We start from the raw sequence: 20,826 nt of genomic DNA, 5'->3' as shown, positions 1-20,826 counted from the left end.
TAGACTGTTGTTTAGTATTGTAGCAGTTTTCTCATTTAAGTTTCTTTTCCTGTGAAAAGTTTTTTCAAGTATATTTTATTTGGTTACTTTTTTTTCCAGGCTGTGCCGTCTGTCTATTACTCTTGGGTCTTTCTTGTTCTCCAAAGAAGCTTTACTGGGAAGCATTGTTTTGTTTGGGGCATAGTTTTATTAAATATTAGCAAGTACATGAATACTTTTATTCCAAATTCCAAGGCGCTCATCTCCCTTTTACTATAATAAACATGCTTCAATAAGAATGTTATTGGCCCTCACTCTATCTATCTATCTATCTATCTATCTATCTATCTATCTATCTATCTATCTATCTTTCAATCTATCTATCTATCACCCTCACTCTATCAATCTTTTGCCTATATATCGCCCTCACTTTATCTATCTATCTATCGCCCTCACTCTATCTATCTATCGCCCTCACTCTATCTATCTATCTATCATCTATCTATCTATCTATCTATCTATCTATCTATCTATCTATCTATCTATCGTCCTCACTCTATCTATTGCCCTCACTCTATCTATCTATCGGCCTCCCTCTATCTATCGCCCTCACTCTAACTATCTAACTATCTATCTATCGCCCTCACTCTATCTAGCTATCATCCTCACTCTATCTATCTATCGCCCTCACTCTATCTATCGCCCTCACTTTATTTATCTATCGCCCTCACTCTATCTATCTATCGCCCTCTCTCTATCTGTTTCCCTCACTCTATCACTCTATCTATCTATCTATCGCCCTCACTCTATCTATCTATCTATCGCCCTCACTCTATCTATCTATCTATCGCCCTCACTCTATCTAGCTATCGCCCTCACTCTATCTATCGTCCTCACTCTATCTATCGCCCTCACTCTATCTGTTGCCTTCACTCTATCTATCGCCCTCACTCTATCTATCTATCTATCGCCCTCACTCTATCTAGCTATCGCCCTCACTCTATCTATCGTCCTCACTCTATCTATCGCCCTCATTCTATCTGTTGCCTTCACTCTATCTATCGCCCTCACTCTATCTATCTATCGCCCTCAATCTCTATCTATCTATGTATCTATCTATCGCCCTCACTCTATCTATGTATCTATCTATCGCTCTCACTCTATCTAGCTATCGCCCTCACTCTATCTATCTATTGCCCTCACTCTATCTATCTACCGCCCTCACTCTATCTATATATCGCCCTCACTCTATCTATCTGACTCACTATATCTATCGCCCTCTATCTATCTATCTATCTATCGCCCTCACTCTATCTATCTATCCCCCTCACTCTATCTATCTATCCATCTATCGCCCTCACTCTATCTATCTATCTATCCATCTATCGCCCTCACTCTATCTATCTCTCGCCCTCACTCTATCTATCTATCTATCGCTCTCACTCTATCTATCTATCGCCCTCACTCTATTGCCCTCACTCTATCTATCGCCCTCACTCTATCGCCCTCCCTCTATCTATGACCCTTACTCTAACTATCTCCATCACTCTATCTATCTCCTTCACTCTATCTATCGCCCTCACTCTATCTATCCCCCTCATTCTATCTATCTATCGCCCTCACTCTATCTATCTATCGCCCTCACTCTTTCTGTCTATCGCCCTCACTCTATCTATCTATCGCCCTCACTCTATCTATCTATCGCCCTCACTCTATCTATCTATCTATCGCCCTCACTCTATGTATCTTTCTATCACTCTCACTCTATCTATCGCCCTCACTCTATCTGTCTATCGCCCTCACTCTATCTGTCTATCGCCCTCACTCTATCTATCTATTGCCCTCACTATATCTATCTACCGCCCTCACTCTATCTATCTATCGCCCTCACTCTATCTATCTATCGCCCTCTATCTATCGCCCTCACTCTATCTATCGCCCTCACTCTATCTATCTATCGCCCTCACTCTATCTATCTATCTATCTATCTATCGCCCTCACTCTCTATCTATCGCCCTCACTCTCTATCTATCGCCCTCACTCTATCTATCTATTGCCCTCACTCTATCTATCTATCGCCCTCACTCTATCTATCTATCGCCCTCACTCTAACTATCTATCTATCGCCCTCACTCTATGTATCTTTCTATCGCTCTCACTCTATCTATCGCCCTCACTCTATCTGTCTATCGCCCTCACTCTATCTATCTATCGCCCTCACTCTATCTACCGCCCTCACTCTATCTATCTATCGCCCTCACTCTATCTATCTATCGCCCTCTATCTATCGCCCTCACTCTATCTATCGCCCTCACTCTATCTATCTATCGCCCTCTATCTATCTATCTATCTATCTATCTATCTATCTATCGCCCTCACTCTCTATCTATCGCCCTCACTCTATCTATGTATCTATCTATCGCTCTCACTCTATCTATCGCCCTCACTCTATCTGTCTATCGCCCTCACTCTATCTGTCTATCGCCCTCACTCTATCTATCTATCGCCCTCACTCTATCTATCTATCGCCCTCACTCTACTATATACCGCCCTCTATCTATCTATCGCCCTCACTCTATCTATCGATCGCCCTCACTCTATCTATCTATCACCCTCACATTATCTATCTATCGCCCTCACTCCATCTATATATCTATCGGACTCACTATATCTATTGACCTCACTCTATCTATCTATCGCCCTCACTCTATCTATCTATCGCCCTCAATCTATCTATCGCCCTCACTCTATCTATCTATCTCCCTCACTTTATCTATCTCCCTTACTCTATCTATCTATCGCCCTCACTTTATCGCCCTCACTCTATCTATCACCCTCACTCTATCTATCGCCCTCACTCTATCTATCGCCCTCACTCTATCTATCTATCTATCTATCTATCTATCTATCTATCTATCTATCTATCGCCCTCACTCTATCTATCTATCTATCTATCTATCTATCTATCTATCTATCGCACTCATTCTATCTATCACATCACCACAGCATCACTCAGCACCACCACAGCATCACTCAGGGGCACCACAACATCACTATGCGCTACCACAGCATCAATGAATGCCGCAGCATCACTCGTCGCCACCACAACATCTCTCAGTGCCACCACAGCATCAATCTGTGCAACCATTCAACAACAACTGGTTCAAACATGTTCTCTCAATGTTTCAAGCTTTATTAAAAATTTCACAATTTTTTTTAAATATTTCACTTCTTGGATTTTTGTCACAATAAAATACACTGACATTAATCTTCACAAAAGTTATTTACAAAGGTTTAAGCTATTGCCATTATAAATTACAATAACTTTTATTTAAGTATTAATTATTTTTAAAAAAGCCATTGTTATTTGTAATATCAATACATCTAAGTCACGTAAATATAACTCATATTGCATTACAAATGCTATAGGTGTCACATTTGCGAAAATTAAAACTATTGGCATTGTAAATGACAAAGCTATTCATTTTGCTATTTTCAAAACCAACACATAAATAAAAAAACGTGTCATTTACAATACCAATAGCTCAAACTTTCTTTTTTTTTTTTGTGGAAAACCTTTATTAATACTTCAACCAGTTACAAATATGGGCCTACAACCACCAGGGCCGGCCGCTAATCAGTTTCATCACAGCAAGTCAGTTAGGACAAGACTCGGCCTCCCGGGAAGCGAATGTACCACAACTTCAATTAAAACTGGCTATAGAACATACCATGCGAATGACAGGATTCTAAAGGCTCCATTTTACAATATAAAAATAGAAGGGTCAGGTGCCATACAATATCACAAAGTCGCATAAAGGGCGGGCAAAATAGTAGGATTTCCACAATTAGATCGATCTCATTTAAGACTGTGCCGCTAAGGCATACAATTCAGAATAAACAAGCATACAATCACAGTTCGCACCAGTTAAGCGCCCGCCCAATGATACTGAAATACCGTGAAAAGTATAGGCACAGATAAAAAAAGTCAATATTTGACAGAAGAATGGACCCACTACGCTGACCCGAAAAGGGAAGAAGCGAAAGAAAAGGCAAGGAAAGATACGAAAGAGAAAAAAGGCCATAGAAACAATAAGGAAAAACAAAATTCCCCTCCCCCAACACCCCACCCTGCACCCCTGCAGATGACTACGGCCTACCCCCCTAGCAGCGTGCCTGTCGCCCAAATAACTGAAACCCGAAATATAGGAAGAACAAAGAGAAAGAAAGAAAAACTAAACCCCTACCCTAAAAGTTGAAATGGAGGAGGGCTATATCAAACGCATTCCCGGTCTCTCCCCACCGCCTTAACAAAGAATCCCCCACAAAGCTGACACAATCGCGCAGACCACAATAGAAAAGTACACCGGAGGAAACTATAAACCCCGCCCCGGTCTCCGTTAACCTAGTAAAGCAATCCCGTTACTGATGAAACCATAGTGTGAAACCCCAAACAACAGTCTCAGCCTTGGCCCCGTCGATAAAATTTGCTGATTCCCTCCGATAAGTAGAGCCCCATCGTCAAATTGTCAAAATATATACAGAAGTTGCCGAAATATGGTCTGTTAGATGGAGAAAGGATGGCAAATCCAAAAGAAGACGGCCGGTTCCAACGATGCCCCTCCCCGGCTCCAAGGCCAGGCACTGTCCCATCCGCCATCTTGATGGACCAGCTGGGAAGGGGGTGCGACAAAATCCAACACAGTTCACAGTTCCGACCAAAAGTTTCCAGAATGGGAACAGCAGTTAAATGTTCCGCCGGCTGCGAAACCAAAGATTCCGACCATATAGTTGAAACGCCGATCTCAGCATGTTCGAACAGTTCCACTTATGTAGGGGCAGGCACAGCTCCAAGCACCGGGTCTGAATGCACCGCTGGGGTGTCTGTCGGGAGGTGAGCTGGCTGCCGGGTCCCGGGCAACGAGTCAGGGTCCGGTCCCGACCCTCTAATTCCATCCGCTGCCGACATCAGATTCCAGACCTGGGCCTCTATAGTCACCTGAAGTGCCTCGAGGGCTGCCAGCACTGACCGCAATGACGAGCCGCACTTAGCCCGCTCCGCCAGGTTCCGCATAACATCAGGCATAGTGATCCCCACGGAGAGTCGCCTTCCCCAGGGTAAGATTAGTCGGAGAAGGAATGAACCGTGAGGGACAGATCGTCAACATGCGTTAGTGCGCGCCAAGTCTCCAACCCAAAGGCACCGGCGATGCAAACGCTAGGCCCCCGGGTCAGGGACCCCGGCCACACCGCCTCGGGCGTCACTCGTCTCCTCACCTCCGATACGGTACCAGGCAGCAAATCGGCAGCAAAGCAATCCAAAAGATGTCGAAAGTTCCATGGACCGGACCCTGCCGCCCTCACCGGTCCGCTGTTGTTCAACTAGGACCCGGCTGGACCAGCACTCGAGACCCCGGCTTCCAGACTGGGTTAGGCCTCAAATCAAACCTCGACATTACTCCACTCCATAATGTCGGAAAAGTCTTGGGATCGCTCCATCGGACTGCAGATTAGTTCATATACACGGATATGGGGCGGGAAATCAGGATAAATGACAGGATCTTCGAGCGAAAGACAGAGGTCAGCGGAGCCGGGAGACTATGCGGCCATCTTGCTTGCTGTCGTAGCTCCTCCAGCTCAAACTTTCTTAATGCGAGACCTATTGCATTGCAAATGCTTTTTTTTCTTCACTTAGACCACTGATCTTATGTAATAAAGATGTACAGACCCCTGAATGTTCTATATCTGGTCGTGCCGTAAAAATATATTAACAGAGATTTTTGAAACCCATTTTTTAAAATTATGGTACTTCAATGGCAAGAACTGTAATTGAAAAGATAAATTGTCCCGTTAATGAATTAATGTTGTGTAAAATGTTTACATTGCTTAGCTCCTTTTTAAAAATTGTCTTTATGGATGTAATAGTATATTGTAGATCTCATTGTAAAATCTAAATTTCTAATAAAAAGCCTCTGAATTGCCACATAAATGTCTTAGACGACCCTTATTGCTATTGTTTTGAGTGTAAGGATACTCTGGAGTTGGTGGAAATAAAAGGGGACTGTAATGTAAAAAAAAGAATTAACAAGCAGCCATTTTTCAAAGACAATACCCTTCCTATTCACTACATGAACCGGAGGGAAGAGAGAGGAAAATCACATAAACAGCTGATTATTTTTGTGCGGTATACATAATCGAGTATGCATATAACATTAATAAAATGTACAATAAACAACTCCGTTTTTCAAACCTCTGTTTTAAGAATGTGTGTTGCCAATATATATGTTGATACATTAAAGGCTACGTGGAGTATGTGAAGTACATGTATACAATTTTAAACTGAAATTGTTTCTCCAAGTATCGTTTCTGGCGTCCCTTTGTTAGTCCAACATGGCCGTTACAGTTACGCAAGAAGTATACTGAACTTCAAGCTGTTTCTTTCTTCCATGTCAACGACAAGAGGCGAGGAAAGCGTTACCGACAGCAGGCGGGCGTCAGGACCCTTGTGGGTGCCCAGACTGTGATCTCGGCGCTCACATCCGACGAGTGAGTGAGTCAATCGCAGATCCCGTGTCGCTGAGAGACCCGTAGTCTCTGGAGCCGCCCCGCGCTACTGGAGCCGGCGAGGACCAAATTACATAGACCCGGCAGCCAACTGCGTGCTAATCAGAGTGGAACCGCGTGTGATTTCGGAGCAACGTTCGGCCTGAGACTGCCATATCCCCACAAGAGGATAAGTCACCCCTCCGGGTATTATCAGCGCCTGAAGTCTTCGCAGTACTGAGGAAAAACAGTCAAGATGGAGTATGAGTGGAAGCCGGACGAGCAAGGCCTGCAGCAAATCCTGCAGCTGCTCAAGGAGTCGCAGTCCCCAGACACGTCCACGCAGAGGACCGTGCAACAAGTATCCTCTCGAGCTAGGGGCGGGTCTGAGTTTCCGGGAGTGCAAGCCCCGAGTCTTTTGGTACTGTATAGCCCCCCCCCCCCCCCCCGGATGGCAGGACATATGTGGCAGGGTCTCCGCAAGGCTGCTGCCCGTCCCTGCGTGTACAGGCGCCAGTGGCACCACCTGCACTCTGCCAACTCCTGGCCACCACTCCGGAGGGGGCGGGGTTCATAGGTGAAGCTTACTGACCCCGCTTGTACCGTTGTTTAGCTCCTCCTGAACATACAAGGTGTTAGTCAAGTGATGGGTATTTGACGATCCTGACTTGGTACATTGTTGTTCCGAGGAGTTGGCTAGCCGCCCCCCCCAGTGCGCAGGGCTGCTTTTATTCAACTCCCGCCCGTACGCGACAGTTGGTTTGGATGTGTGCATCACCTATCAATTAGTTGTCTCTAACATAAGAGAGAGTGAGGGTAGGTGTTTTAAGAGTGCGACCCCATTAAAGTGAGGATAAGGACATTTTGGTGGGAGATGCAAGTTTACAGAGAGTGAGATAACGTCAGTCTATTGATGCTTGTTTCTTTCGTAGGTTGTAACATTGTAGAGGAGTGACACCCGCCAAATGAGGGTGTGTTGGCCTGACTCTGGGTTGTCCTGTATGTCAGTTACTCCTTGTCTATGACGGGGATTGGACGCGTCGTCCTCTTGACTGGTATTTTAATGCAGCCTAGAACCGTGAAACCACCCGTGCCTTACTCACCCGGTTGTTTGTTCCCTTAGCCTCTGTCCATGTCCGCTTAACTATGCGCGACACTAATGCAATAAGACTACCGTTGATTGCTAGCTGTTGATGCGCCTGCTCCTTGACAGCACCGAGATTTGGCTGATGGGTCTGTGCAGTTAATGTGAGTTATGATTAGTACAACCTTTTTGTTGCCTGCTCTTTGATTGAGGATTGTCCCATCAAATAGCATGTCCAGCTCCATCTAGCCCTTTGTGACCCCTGGGAGTGGTGGGCTGTTCGACACTTACGGATCACATCTGTTAATTAGATTGCCCAAGAGTAGCTATGTGCAAGCGATGCATACTCTGCATGAAGTCTCATCCGTTGCGAGCCGATGCCCCCTACCCCCATACGCTAAGAGATCTTGTTTCTGCCTAGTCTAAAGTTGTCATAACTAACTTGGGCAGCAGCCCTTGTAGTTATTTATTGAAATCGACCACCTTCTTACTTCAGAGAAGTCGGAGTCTCACATTTCTCACAGGGCCATAGGTTGTACACTTGTCTAATACCACTTACGTTCGTTGTCCATGCGGGCACCCATAGGTCCCAATGCAATGCCCTTGCTGTGCTTTTGTAACAATTTACTGTTTTTTATACGTTATATTTACTGCTGTTAACGTTTAGATTGTTTTGTAAAAAGGACTTCCAATCACTTTTACAAGGAGCGCGTGTACTTTAGCAGATCTATCGCAAAATGCTGTCATTTGTGAATACGCTGCTCTGCAAACGAGTCTGCTTAAACATAGAACACATTTCAGTTTGAGTCAAAAGCTCCGTTGTAATTTGTTAAGGACACCAGGACACCTTTCTGAACTGTTTGCTGCTGGCTGGATGTGAAGGGTTCCTTGGAGTTGTACTACTGTTGTTTTGATGTGAAGCAACTGAAACATTTCCCATATAACTGTCTGGATACTTATTTCAGGCGATTGTGAAAGGTGGGTTCTATCAAAAGTGTAATTTCGTTTTTTTTCACAGTCCAGCAGCTGCTACTGGCCTCATTTTATATGACCTGAAGTCTGAAAAAATTTACTTTGTAGCTACTAAAGTAGTGTTTATTTGTAGAACCAATGTTTACTCCTTAGAGTAGTCCTGTTTTTGCTATAATGGGTGCTCATTACGCAACTTACTGGTACTCGATGGTACAATGCAGAGTATATGGTTTGTTAATTTGATGGACCTCAAAAAGCACAGTAGATTCACCGTGAATCAAATATTTTACCGTGCTTTCCGACACCGATGCCTGCTGTGGATACTTTAGTTCACAGACCTGGTAGCTCATTGCCTGTTGGTACTTCCTTTCATCAGTTAGTTTGCCTCCTTCAGTTTTGTTCCAGGATTGTGACCACTCTACTCAAACTAGGTGACCCCTTGTCTGATGTTACTCATGCTGAGGACGGTATATTGTTACCCGTTAAATACGAACCATTTGTTCGTCTGGTGCAGATTTGGATTTTACTAATTCTCGTTGGCCCACACACAAGTAGAAAGCAAGTTTGTACTGTTTCGGTCTTAAAACTCTGGATGCGACTTCATGTAATTTGATGCTTTGTTTTGAATGTCCGATTCTCCTTTCTCTTTGTGAAAGTTACGTGGTAAAACACATTTTGTACCCAGAATGTTTACATGAAATGTGCTATTCTTTGTAAATCTATAACCTAAATTAAATTAGATTCGCATTCCAGTAAAAAAAAAAATTGTGAAAGCACACCTCCAGAAACCAACACGATTCTTTGCCAACTGCTTGGCTACTTCGAAGTATAAAACACATTAATTCCTGGAGGAATTACCTTTTTCAATGTATGGCAATGAAGAGAATATGTCTAACTGTGCCTCCCTTATACGATATTTATTTGAATTTCAATCCGTTTTTATGATTATTTCATGCTTTTAAATATGTAAAACCGGAGCAATTTCTGCAACAACCATCCATGACACATGATTTTTTTTAGTTTTCTCACCAAGAAGGTTTATATTATTTGTGAACTTTTTCATAATATTTCCTAACTTATTAGAAAGTACATTTGACCTGTTTATTTCTTTTTACTTAGCAAAGAAAAATGTTGCCCTTATTCAATTCGTCTTTATTTGATCATAAGCAATCATAAAAGACACATATAAACAGCAATAAGAAAAATCAAAGCTTAACTCATTAAAACCAATTACGGTGTCGCGATATAAAATTCCATTAAAACGAAACAGACTAATAATACATGTCATAAAACCTTTTGTCTTAAAACGATATAGTAATTCCTAGAAAGATAGGAATAACCATAATTACGCAGATTTGTGTTAAAAGGATCACAATCTTATAAGCAAGTTTAAATTTGAGAAGACTAAAAAGCACCATAGCTCATTGAAGTCATTTACATGATTACATAATTACGCAACAACATAGTAACACAATTGCATAACTACATAGTTACATGATGCCCTGCATCCTATTCCTTCTAAGGGCCCACGTCCAGCTCCAGAATTTAGCCATAGCAATAACTATGACTTCGCTGGTATCAGTTTTTAAAATACGCAAAGCCGTTTGGCAAGATCTTGTTCCTGTTTTAGCACAAACTGGCTTTAGCCATTTGTGGCGAGGGGCGTTATATGCAGGGCAAACAAAAAGAATATGCAGCAAGGTCTCTTCCTCACATGAACAGGTGTGACAATTTGTCTTGAACATTCCCCCACTTTTTTGTGAACAATTTTATCGGGAGAGTACCCACTCTAAATTGGTGATAGAGCTTCCTATCCCAAGGGCTGGTAATAGTATCCCAGTAGGCCTCGAGTCTATGTTAAATTTTGTGGCCCAAAAAGAGACCTGTTAGGGAATCTCTATTCACCTGAGAAAAAGACTTCTGCCAGACCATATCCCTATATAAGGCTTTAAATTCAGATTTTGTGGGAAAGGAATTCCCTTCTGGGTCCAGCCACAAGTGGTTAAGGTCCATATCCAATAATGTAACCTTAATCATTTTGTAGCCATGAGATTTTGTTAGTTTTATCAGCTTCTCTAGTAAGCTTAAGAGCTTGCGCATAGGGAGCTAACTCCGGGGTGGTCCAAAGCCGTCGCCAATAGGCAAGCGGTCTGTAGCCCGCTGCCTCCTTAAAGGAAATACACCCTAGGTCTAAAAAATAAGGGTCTAAGTGGTGTCGACTGGGGAAGATTGTTCAATGTCCTTAAAAACTTGTTCTGCTCTTGGACTAAAGGAACTAAGTTTTCGAAGCCCCAGAGTTCAGCTCCATACATTATTGAGGCTTTAACCTTTCCTCGGTAAATTGCCATAACCGGAGCTACTGGTTTGGTTTTTGATAAACAATGTTCTTTTAGAAGTGCCCCTGCTAGTTGATTATGCTTTAATACCAGCAAATCCAGCTGTGGCTTCCAATTCATTCTTTTGCCCATTGTCAAACACAAGTAGGTAAAAGAGTCAGTTTGTTCAAGGGATGCAGTATTCCTTACCACTCTGGCTTTCACTGTTATGTTTTTATGCAAGACCATGAATTTTGTCTTCTCAACATTGACTGCAAGATCATGGTCATTACAGAAAATACTAAATCTGTCAAGGGCTCTTTGTAGACCAGCTTGTTTTTTAGACAAGATTAGGGTGTCGTCTGCAAACATTAATAAAGGAACCCTCGCGCCAGCTAGATTAGGGGCATCCGTGTGATATTCAGAGTAGTATGAGACAACTTTATTAATGAACAAAGAGAAAAGGGTAGGGGCCAACACACACCCCTGCCTCACTCCTCTGTCCACCGGAAAACGTTCAGTTGTCTCCCCCTGCTGACCCCACCTAACTTGGGCATAGGTGGAAACATGTAGTTTTATGATGAAAGAATTTCTGTGGACATCCCAGCTTAATTAAGAGTGGCCCAAAGTTTGTTACAGGGCACTAAATCAAATGCAGATTTAAGATATACAAATGCTGCATAGAGGGTGCCCTCAGCTAGGATCACGTTGTTCCAATATAACCTCATAAATCTAAAAACTTGGTCAATGGTGCTAACATGGGAGCGAAATCCTGCTTGATGGGTGCATAGTATTCCATTATCATCAATCCACCTATTTACCCTACTTAGCACTAATCTAGCCACCAGCTTTTGCATAGTGTCTAGGCCGATAATTGGAAGGGCAGGCTCAGTCCCCTTTTTTTTGTATATGGGGATAATCTCAGCCCCACGCCAGGAATCCGGAATAGGAGCTCCTCTAGCCAGACCGTTGGCAAAACTAAAAATGTATTTCAGCCAGTTCTCACGGTCAGATTTAAATATATCCACCGGGATACAATCTGGGCTCTAACCACGGCTACCCCATCAAAGACACGTTCTATCTGCACTGAGGTAAGTGTTAGAGTTGACTCCGATACTACACATTGGAATTGCCAATGATCATTTGCCTGCACAGACAATTGGATCTGATAATGAGCAACCCAGGCTTCAGGGGGGACATTATTAACAGGTGCCGGACCGACGTTGTCACCACCCCACTTAATTAAATGCCAGAATCGGCACCTGTTTTTCCCATTGTATGCAACCAACAGGTCCCTCCATCTATTTTCATCGTAGGCCTTCTTTGCCCGTAGGTGGGTGACCTTGTAATCACATCTCCGTTTCCTTATCTCCTGCGTGGAATCGGCCCTTATTGCGATAGACAAAGCTCTGTAGGCAATCCTACATGCCCCGCTGTACCATTTTGCTGACTTATATACTATGCGCCTGTTACTTCTTATTTTGGGTTTTACCATATAAGACCGTAACTTGTCAAACAGGGCCTCATGATGTACAGTAAGGGCTGGAAGAGTATCGTCATTTAAATCAAGTTGAGAGAGGGCAGTAAGGGAATCTACAAATGTTAGCTTAATTTGAGTCAAAATGCCCTCCACCTTGGATGCCTGTGCCCCATTTAACCTGCAGCAGTCATTGGACATAATCACATCTGGTGTTGCAGTATCTATCAATCAATCAATCAAGGAATTTGTAAAGCACACTACATACCCGTGAGGGTTTCAAGGCGCTGGGGAGCGGTGGACGCCGCTACTGATCGAAGAGCCAGGTCTTGAGAAGTCTTCTGAAGGTCAGCAGGTCTTGGGTTTGTCGGAGGATGGTTGGTAGGGTGTTTCAGGTTTTGGCGGCGAGGTGGGAGAAGGATCTGCAACCGGCCGTCATTTTCCGGATGCGTGGGATCGTGGCGAGGGCGAGGCTGGCTGAGCGGAGGCTGCGTGTGGGGGTGTAGAAGCTGAGTCGTTTGTGAGGTATGCTGGTCCAGCGTTGTGTAGGGCTTTGTGTGTGTGGATGAGGAGTTTGAAGGTTATCCTCTTGATGGGGAGCCAGTGTAGGTCTCAGGTGGGGGGTGATGTGGCTGTGTCAGGGGGATGTCGTGGACCAGTCGCGCCGAGGCGTTCTGGATGCGTTGCAGCCGTCTCCGGAGCTTGGTTGTTGTTCCTGCGTAGAGGGCGTTTCCGTAGTCCAGCCTGCTGGTGACAAGGGCCTGGGTGACGGTTTTTCTCGTTTCGGAGGGCATCTTCTTGAAGATCCTGCGGAGCATTTGGAGGGTGTTGAAGCAGGATGCGGAGACAGCGTTGACCTGCTTTGTCATGGAGAGGGTGGAGTAGAGGATGACCCCCAGGCTGAGGGAGTGGAACGGAGGATGAGGACCTCAGTCTTGTCAGAGTTCAGCTTCAGCCTGCTGTCCTTCATCCATTCGGCAACGGCCTTCATTCCCCAGTGGAGATTGGCTTTGGCAGTGAGAGGGTCTTCGGTGAGGGAGATGATCAGTTGGGTGTCGTCGGCGTAGGAGATGATGTTGAGGCTGTGTTGGCGGGCGACTTGGGCAAGTGGAGCCATGTAGATATTGAACAGCGTTGGGCTGAGAGAGGATCTTTGCAGAACACTGCAGATGATCTCGGTTGTCTTGAAGCGGAAGGGTGGGAGGCAGACGCTCTGTGTTCTGCCGGAGAGGAAGGATGTAGTCTAGGCCAGGGCCTCCTCTTGGATTCCGGCATCGTGGAGGCGCGCTGTTAGGGTGCGATGGCAGACTGTGTCGAAGGCGGCTGAGAGGTCCAGGAGGATGAGGGCGGCTGTTTCTCCTTTGTCCATAAGGGTCCTGATGTTGTCGGTGGCGGCGGTTTCGGTGCTGTGATTGCTGCGGAAGCCTGACTGGGATGGGTCCAGGATGTTGTTGTCTTCAAAGTATCGGGTCAGTTTTCGGTTGACCATTTTCTCTGACTTTCGCCGGGAGATGGGCCGGAAATTCTTGAGGTCCTTGGGGTCTGCCTTGGGTTTTTTCAGTAAGGCGTTGATCTCGGCGTGCTTCCAGCTTTCCGGGAAGGTTGCTGTCTCGAAGGAGATGTTGATCATCTTCCGGAGATGGGGGGGCGATGGCTGTACTGGCTTTGTTGAAAATGTTGGAGTTCATGGTCTTGATGGTGTCTTCGTCGCTGACGTTGGACCAGGCGATCAGGCGGCTGATGCGCATGGTGGTCGTAGGGTTGGTGGGCTCGGCGGTGGATGTGGGGGTCATGGCGTTGAAGCTGTTGTGGATGTCTGCGATCTTGCGGTGGAAGAAGTTGGACAGTGAGTCACACTGGTCTTGAGAGGGGGGGATGTCATTAGTGTTGGAGCCGGGGTTGAAGAGTTCTTTCACGATGTTGAAGAGCTCTTTGCTGTTGTGTGTGTTGTCTAGGCGGTCCTTGAAAGCGTTCCTCTTGGCGGTCCTGATGAGCAGGTGAGGTCTGCGGGAGGTGTTCTTGTGGGCCGTGTAGCGGTTTGGTGTTCGTTCGCAGAGCCAGTTCTTTTCCAGTTTTCGGCAGGTGCGCTTGGAGGCTTGGAGGTCTTCGGTGAACCATTTCGCTTTCTTGCTGGGGTGGTTGGCGTCGGGGTTCCTGAGTGGAGCGAGGGTGTCTGCACAGTCGTTGATCCCTTGTTTGAGGTTGAGGGCGGCGGTGTCGGGGTCGGTGGGGCAGGGGTTGGTCTCAGGGCGAGGGTGGTGGTCAGTTGGTTTTCGGTGACCTTGCCCCAGCAGCGGCTTGGCATCTGTTGGGTGCGGTGGTGTGTGGTGGGTTTCCTGAAGTTGAAGTGGACGCATCTGTGGTCGGTCCAGTGGGGTTCGGTGGTGTGGTTGAAGGAGAGACGTGGGGACTTGCGGAGAAGATGGGGTCGAGCATGTGTCTCGCAGCGTGGGTAGGTGCTGTTACGATCCGTCTGAGTCCGAGGTTGTCAATTAGGGCGGTGGTGTTGGCAACGTTGTTGTTCTCGAGGTGGAAGTTCAGGTCCCCGAGGAGGATGTAGTCCGTAGAGGCGAGGGCGTGGGTGCTGATGAGGTTGGCGATGGAGTCGCTGAACTGTATTCGGGGTCCGGGCTGTCTGTAGACTAGGGTTCCTCTGAGGGCGGTACTGGGGTCGGTGTGTATCTGGAAGTGCAGGTACTCGGCGGTGTTGAGGGTGTCGTCGGTGTTGGTCAAGACTCTGATGGTGTTCTTGTGGACGATGGCGATTTCCCCCTCCCACTCCGTTGGTGCGGTCTCTGCGGGAGATCTTGTAGTCTTCTGGGATGGCGATGGCGATGTCTGGGGCTGAGGTGGTGTTCAGCCAGGTCTCCGTCAGGAAGGCAACATCGGGGGCGGTTGAGTCGAGGAGATCCCAGAGTTCGATGGCGTGTTTGCGAGCGGAGCGGGTGTTGAGGAGGATGCATTGAAGGTGGTTGGGATCCTTGCTTGACGGTTTGGCGGGCTGGATGCTGGTGAGGCTGCAGTTCCGGCAGGAGACAGGTCCATGGGTGCGCTGTGGTGTGGCCCGGTAGCAGGAGTTTTCTCATCCGGGGTTGAGTGCGTGGAGGATGCTGGCATCGCAGTGTAGATGGGTGCAGGGGGTCTCCGGGGTCCAGGGGTTCTGGTGCTGGGTGTGGTCCAGGCGCGGACGGGCGCAGACGGGCTTGGCTTTGGCGCCCCTTCGGCGCAGCCGCCATAAGAAGGTGAGGTGGGATGGAGGAGCAGCTGGAGGGGGGAGAGGGCCGAGGGAGGTTTTGGGGGGGGGGGGGCGGGTACGCATGGGACGCAGCGGTGGGAGCTGGCACAGAGGGGGAAACGAGCACAGGCAAAAGCAGGGGGCAAGGCAGAGCAAATACAGCAAAACCAACAACCGTACAATAAGGTCAACAAAGCAATATCACACAGTGCAATGGGGCAGGGTGGGCGGGCCCACAGGGGACGCAGCGGCTGGAGCGGGCACAGAGGGGGAAACAAGCACAGTCAAAGGCAGGGGGTAAGGCTGAGCAAATACAGCAAAACCAACAACAGTACAATGGGGTCAACAAAGCAATATCACACCGTGCGGGGGGCGGGCCGCAGGGGACGCAGAGGCGGGAGCCTGCACAGCGGGGGAAACGAGCAAAGGCAGGGGGCAAGGCAGAGCAAGTACAGCAAAACCAACAACAGTACAATAGGGTCAACGAAGCAATATCACACAGTGCAATGGGGCAGGGCCGCAGGGGTCGCAGCGACGGGAGCGGGCACAGAGGGGGAAACGAGCACAGGCAGAGGCAGGGGGCAAGGCAGAAGCAAATGCAGCAAAACCAACAACAGTACAGTACAGTACAAGGTCACACAGTGCAATGGGGCAGGGTGGGCGGGCCCACAGCGGACGCAGCAGCTGGAGCGGGCACAGAGGGGGAAACGAGCAAAGGCAGGGGGCAAGGCAGAGCAAATACAGCAAAACCAACAACAGTACAATAGGGTCAACAAAGCAATATCACACAGTGCAATGGGGCGGGGCCGCAGCGGTGGGAGCGGGCACAGAGGGGGAAACGAGCACGAGCAAAGGCAGGGGGCAAGGCAGAGCAAATCCAGCAAAACCAACAACAGTACAATAGGGTCAACAAAGCAATATCACACAGTGCAATGGGGCGGGGCCGTAGGGGACGCAGCGGCGGGAGCGGGCACAGAGGGGGAAACGAGCACAGGCAGAGGCAGGGGGCAAGGCAGAAGCAAATGCAGCAAAACCAACAGTACCGTACAGTACAAGGTCACAAGCAATATCACACAGTGCAAGAATAGCGGTCACAGGCAGAAAAAACGAGCAGGCACAAGCAAACCTAAGGCCTACCACTGGCCGCCAGGGATGAGGCGCAGGTGGTAGCCTGCGGGTGGAGGCGGGCCTTGAACACCCACAGGAGCAGCGGCTGGTCACAGGAGCAGGACGCAGTCCGGTGGAGCTACGCGACTTGGGGAGCGACCTGCCCGAAAACAGGGTCAAGGGTCGCAGTATCCAGTCTAGCACTCCTAGGCAAACAACATGTCACATCTAGGATAGTCGTCGCTCTCTAATCTTTTCACGACCTCCATATCCCTCACCCCTTGCCAAAGTTCTAGGTTAATAAGAAAATAACCAATCCTACTTTTCCTATGCCCGCTATTAAAAGTGGGATTGCCATTGGTGTCTGATTTAAATCTTCCATTAGCTGCACAACGTCCTCTCTCTAATTTTAAACTTTTAAGTTGGAGAGCGGCTTCTGTCCAGTTCTTAATTGGGGCAAACGCCAAGGACTGGAAGCCCCAGACAGCATCCTTGTCACTGGTGAGATTCCCGTCTTCTAAGCCAAGTGGCTCAAACGTGCAATTAAAATCCCCGCAATAATCCTGTTGCAAGACCCATTTAATGATTTAACAAATGTATTCAGACTGGAGACAGTCTGTGAAGCCTTGCCACCTACCAGCCCTCTTGCATAGACATTAAGAAGTATAAACTCAGGTTCATACACAGAAGTTATTTTAATCGCCTGGATAGTCGATCACGAAGTCTTCCACATGGAGACCCGCCTGTTGTCTAACCCAGATAGTTAGGCCGCCTGATGGACGCCCTTTGGTACTAGGAATTGCTGGCTTGCCGAATGCCAGGTAACCTGGCCGAAAGATTGTGCTCACAGACCAAGTCTCCTGAAACGCAATAATGTCACAAGGCTCGATGAAATTAGACCAGTCAGAAGATTTCATCTTCGTTAACAACCCAGCAATGTTCCAGGATAAGATATTTAATGTCCTGAAAGGTGAACCTTCTCTTTGTTCTAACTGAGCCACGTTCTCGTTGCCCTCTGTCCCACTGTCAGTAACTAACTGGGGGTTTGAATCCAGAAGGTTGGAAGTAACGGGATCTATAACGATGTTCTCTATCCCAGATGAGTCTGCAGGTATCCGTCAATCACAGCCGTCTAGGCCGGACTATGGGGCAAATCGGTTAACTCAGATTAAATCAAGGGAATGCCCCATAACCCTGTGATTAGCACTGCGACGATCACTACAGGCCCTCCTTCTTAGTTGCGAACAGTAATGCGGACTATAGAAGAACCCTAGGGGATGGAGAGAGATTTTTCCGGGACAATACCCTTCATTCCAACTCCCTAAACACTCCAATATGAGCCTAACTACACGCTCATTATTGAAGTTGGCAACTACACAGTCTTCCCCCCCTCGTCCTTAGTGGAGTGTCCAACCCAAGATGAATGTCTAGCCATTATCAATTGATTGCAGATGTCCCAGCCCCATACCCCGCTTCCTTCAGTTGTACGTTAAGCCAGTGCATGGTTTTTGCCATTAACTGTTTGGTAGATTCTAGCTGACCATCCGGAAGAGTAGTTACATTCCTCAGGACCACAACCAATGGTGCGGCAGCAGGACGAAGATTTACTAACCTTGGATCGTGTCTGGTCAAGCCATTTCCCAACCCAGAGTGTACAGCTGGGAAAGCACGGCCAGTACCCCCTGGGGCTGTAGTTATTTGATTATCTAAGCCGGGCATAGGATTGTTCTGTGCTATATTGCTCGCTGACCTAGCACAAGGTCTAGCCCCCTACACCATGGGAGTGCTTTATATTATTTGTGAACTTTTTCATAATATTTCCTAACGTATTAGAAAGTACATTTGACCTGTTTAATTTCTTTTTACTTAGCGTAGAAAAATGTTGCCGTTATTCTGCATTATGTTCTTTCTATATTAACCTTGAATAACATTTTTTATTTTTTAGCTGTAACCCTTACACAGTGTAAGGGTGGCTGCTGCGCTTTGACACATCTCTGGAAGGAGCGAAGTTGAGATGCATTAGAGAAAATTCCTACTACTTTACAGGAACTGACAAGGATATTAGCTGAAACAAACAATTCTACAAAAAGAGGGCAGGCTGCCATAGCTATAAGAAGTTTGACCGGATAGCTATATATATATATATATATATATATATATATCCTTTTAAGAGTAACCTGTTTAGGCAGGTAGAGCATTTTGTCTAATATCTTTAAATTCACAATAGATCTTGCATTGAGTATGGTACAATTTACTTTTCAGTTTGTCCCTATTTTAATCTGTTTCTTGAATATTCTCACTCTAGTTCCCTCCCCCATTACGCCTTGTTGCAACCCCTCACCGACTATCTGAGGGGCTGGTACATATTCCTCCCCTTTGTGAAGTCCATTTGCCCCATATCTGATCCCATTTCTCCAGGCAGCCTCTAGCACAACATATAGTTTTTTTCTGTAATCATACATGCGTCCATATCTTTGTCACAGTCTAAGAGTGTCAGTGTGGTTTGGGCTCCCCAGTGTTGTGCTAGATTACGTTTTGCTATTATCATACCCGACGTGACCCAGATTAGCTCTTTTCGGCTTCGGTCAGACTCCTCCCAAATATTGAGAAGATACAGCTTTGGTTGTACCTCTAAACTAACCCTGCAGACTCTGGCCATTGCATTCACCACCTCTCTCCAGTACTGCTGAATCATTAGGCAGTCCCATACTAAGTGGTAGAAGGTACCCTCTTGTCCACAGGATCGCTGGCAATGTGTGTTGGTTTCCCTTCCCATTCTGACTAGCTTGGCTCTGAGAAGATAAACTCTGTAAGATTTTAAGTTGAATAAGTCTGAATCTTGCCTAGATAGCTACTTCACTGGGAGATCCAAGAGCTTCTTGTCAGTCCTCATCTTGAAGTTCACTATTGTGGCAAGCCGCTGATCTGATGGCAGCCCACACTCTCGGAATACATTTGTAGTAAATGTGGCTCCACTTGGGATGCCACTACTATGTACAATTCAATTGGAAGACTGTTTGGACCCATTGCCTTCCAGGACTGAATACCACGGATGTGGTAAGTTATTTCCTCCACTGTGATATCCCTGTCCAAGTCGGACACCTCGTCCGGAGTGAGTAGCAGAAGCGGCAAATTCACCAACACGGCTCTAGAGGCTTCCACTGTGGCGGTCGGAATTCCAGTGTTTATTGTGGTATAATATTGTGCAAACTCACTTGTCGATCCCTCACAACCTCTCCCGAGCTTTTAGTAATAGTATGTGCCCATCTATTCACCCTTTCCTGTCTCTCAAGCCAGGCCAGAAGCTTCCCAGCTCTTCCCTATGCTCATCTCTGGTTGCTGACAATTTGGCCCTGGCTATCTCTGTAGCTAGTTCTCGGTGCTCCTGTCTCTTAAGTTGGAAAGTGTTTCGTCTCTTCGGAATGACTCATGACCAGTTGATTCTCTAACTGCAGTATGTTTCCCTCCAACTCCTCCATGGCTGAGAGATAGTCCTTCTCCTCCTATGACTGCCTATAGGTCTCCCACAGAACCAGTCCTGAGGTCACTGAGTTCTTATTCTCTCCGAGTTCTTATTTGTCCCTCTGGGCCGGTCACCCCACCGTGCACACTCCCCGTGAGTGAGCCCGTTCCCACCAAGTGCCGCCACTGCTCTCAGCTGTGCTCCCGGCCCCCGACCGCCGGAACTGCTCCTGCTCTACTTGTATTTCGGTTCTCCTGAACCTTACTTGCTCTCCCCTGTTATTTACCGCATTTTGCCTCCGTGTAACCTTGCTTGCTCTCCTCCTGCTCTCCATTGTTGTTCTTTCACATTTTGCCTCCGTGTAACCTTGCTTGCTCTCCTCCTGCTCTCCCCTGTTATTTACCGCATTTTGCCTCCGTGTAACCTTGCTTGCTCTCCTCCTGCTCTCCATCATTGTTCTTTCGCATTTTGCCTCCGTGTAACCTTGCTTGCTCTCCTCCTGCTCTCCCCTGTTATTTTTCTGCATTCTGCCTCCGTGTAACCTTGCCTGCTCTCCCCTGTTATTTTGCAGCGTTTTCGCCGTTTCACTTGTCTTGCCCCCTGTGTTTTCTTCGCCCGCTGTTTCCCCCCATTGTGGTGCCCAGCCCCTGC

General features: G+C 46.9%; 1 protein-coding gene across 1 annotated transcript in view; it reads left to right on the top strand.

Moving 5' to 3' along the window:
- The first annotated feature begins 6,458 nt into the window (after nucleotides 1-6,458).
- Nucleotides 6,459-20,826, top strand: part of TNPO1 (transportin 1) — a 1,561,564-nt gene continuing 1,547,196 nt past the window's right edge. Inside the window, exon 1 of the mRNA XM_086960799.1 lies at nucleotides 6,459-6,883. Coding sequence (XP_086816925.1) covers nucleotides 6,779-6,883 — 105 coding nt within the window. The 5' untranslated portion in view covers nucleotides 6,459-6,778. The remainder of the gene's footprint in view (nucleotides 6,884-20,826) is intronic.

This window comes from Lissotriton vulgaris, chromosome 3_1 (assembly GCF_964263255.1).
Source record: "Lissotriton vulgaris chromosome 3_1, aLisVul1.2, whole genome shotgun sequence".
Classification (NCBI taxonomy): domain Eukaryota; kingdom Metazoa; phylum Chordata; class Amphibia; order Caudata; family Salamandridae; genus Lissotriton; species Lissotriton vulgaris.
Note: the sequence above shows the minus strand (reverse complement) of the source record. Positions and strands in the feature narration are given on the sequence as shown.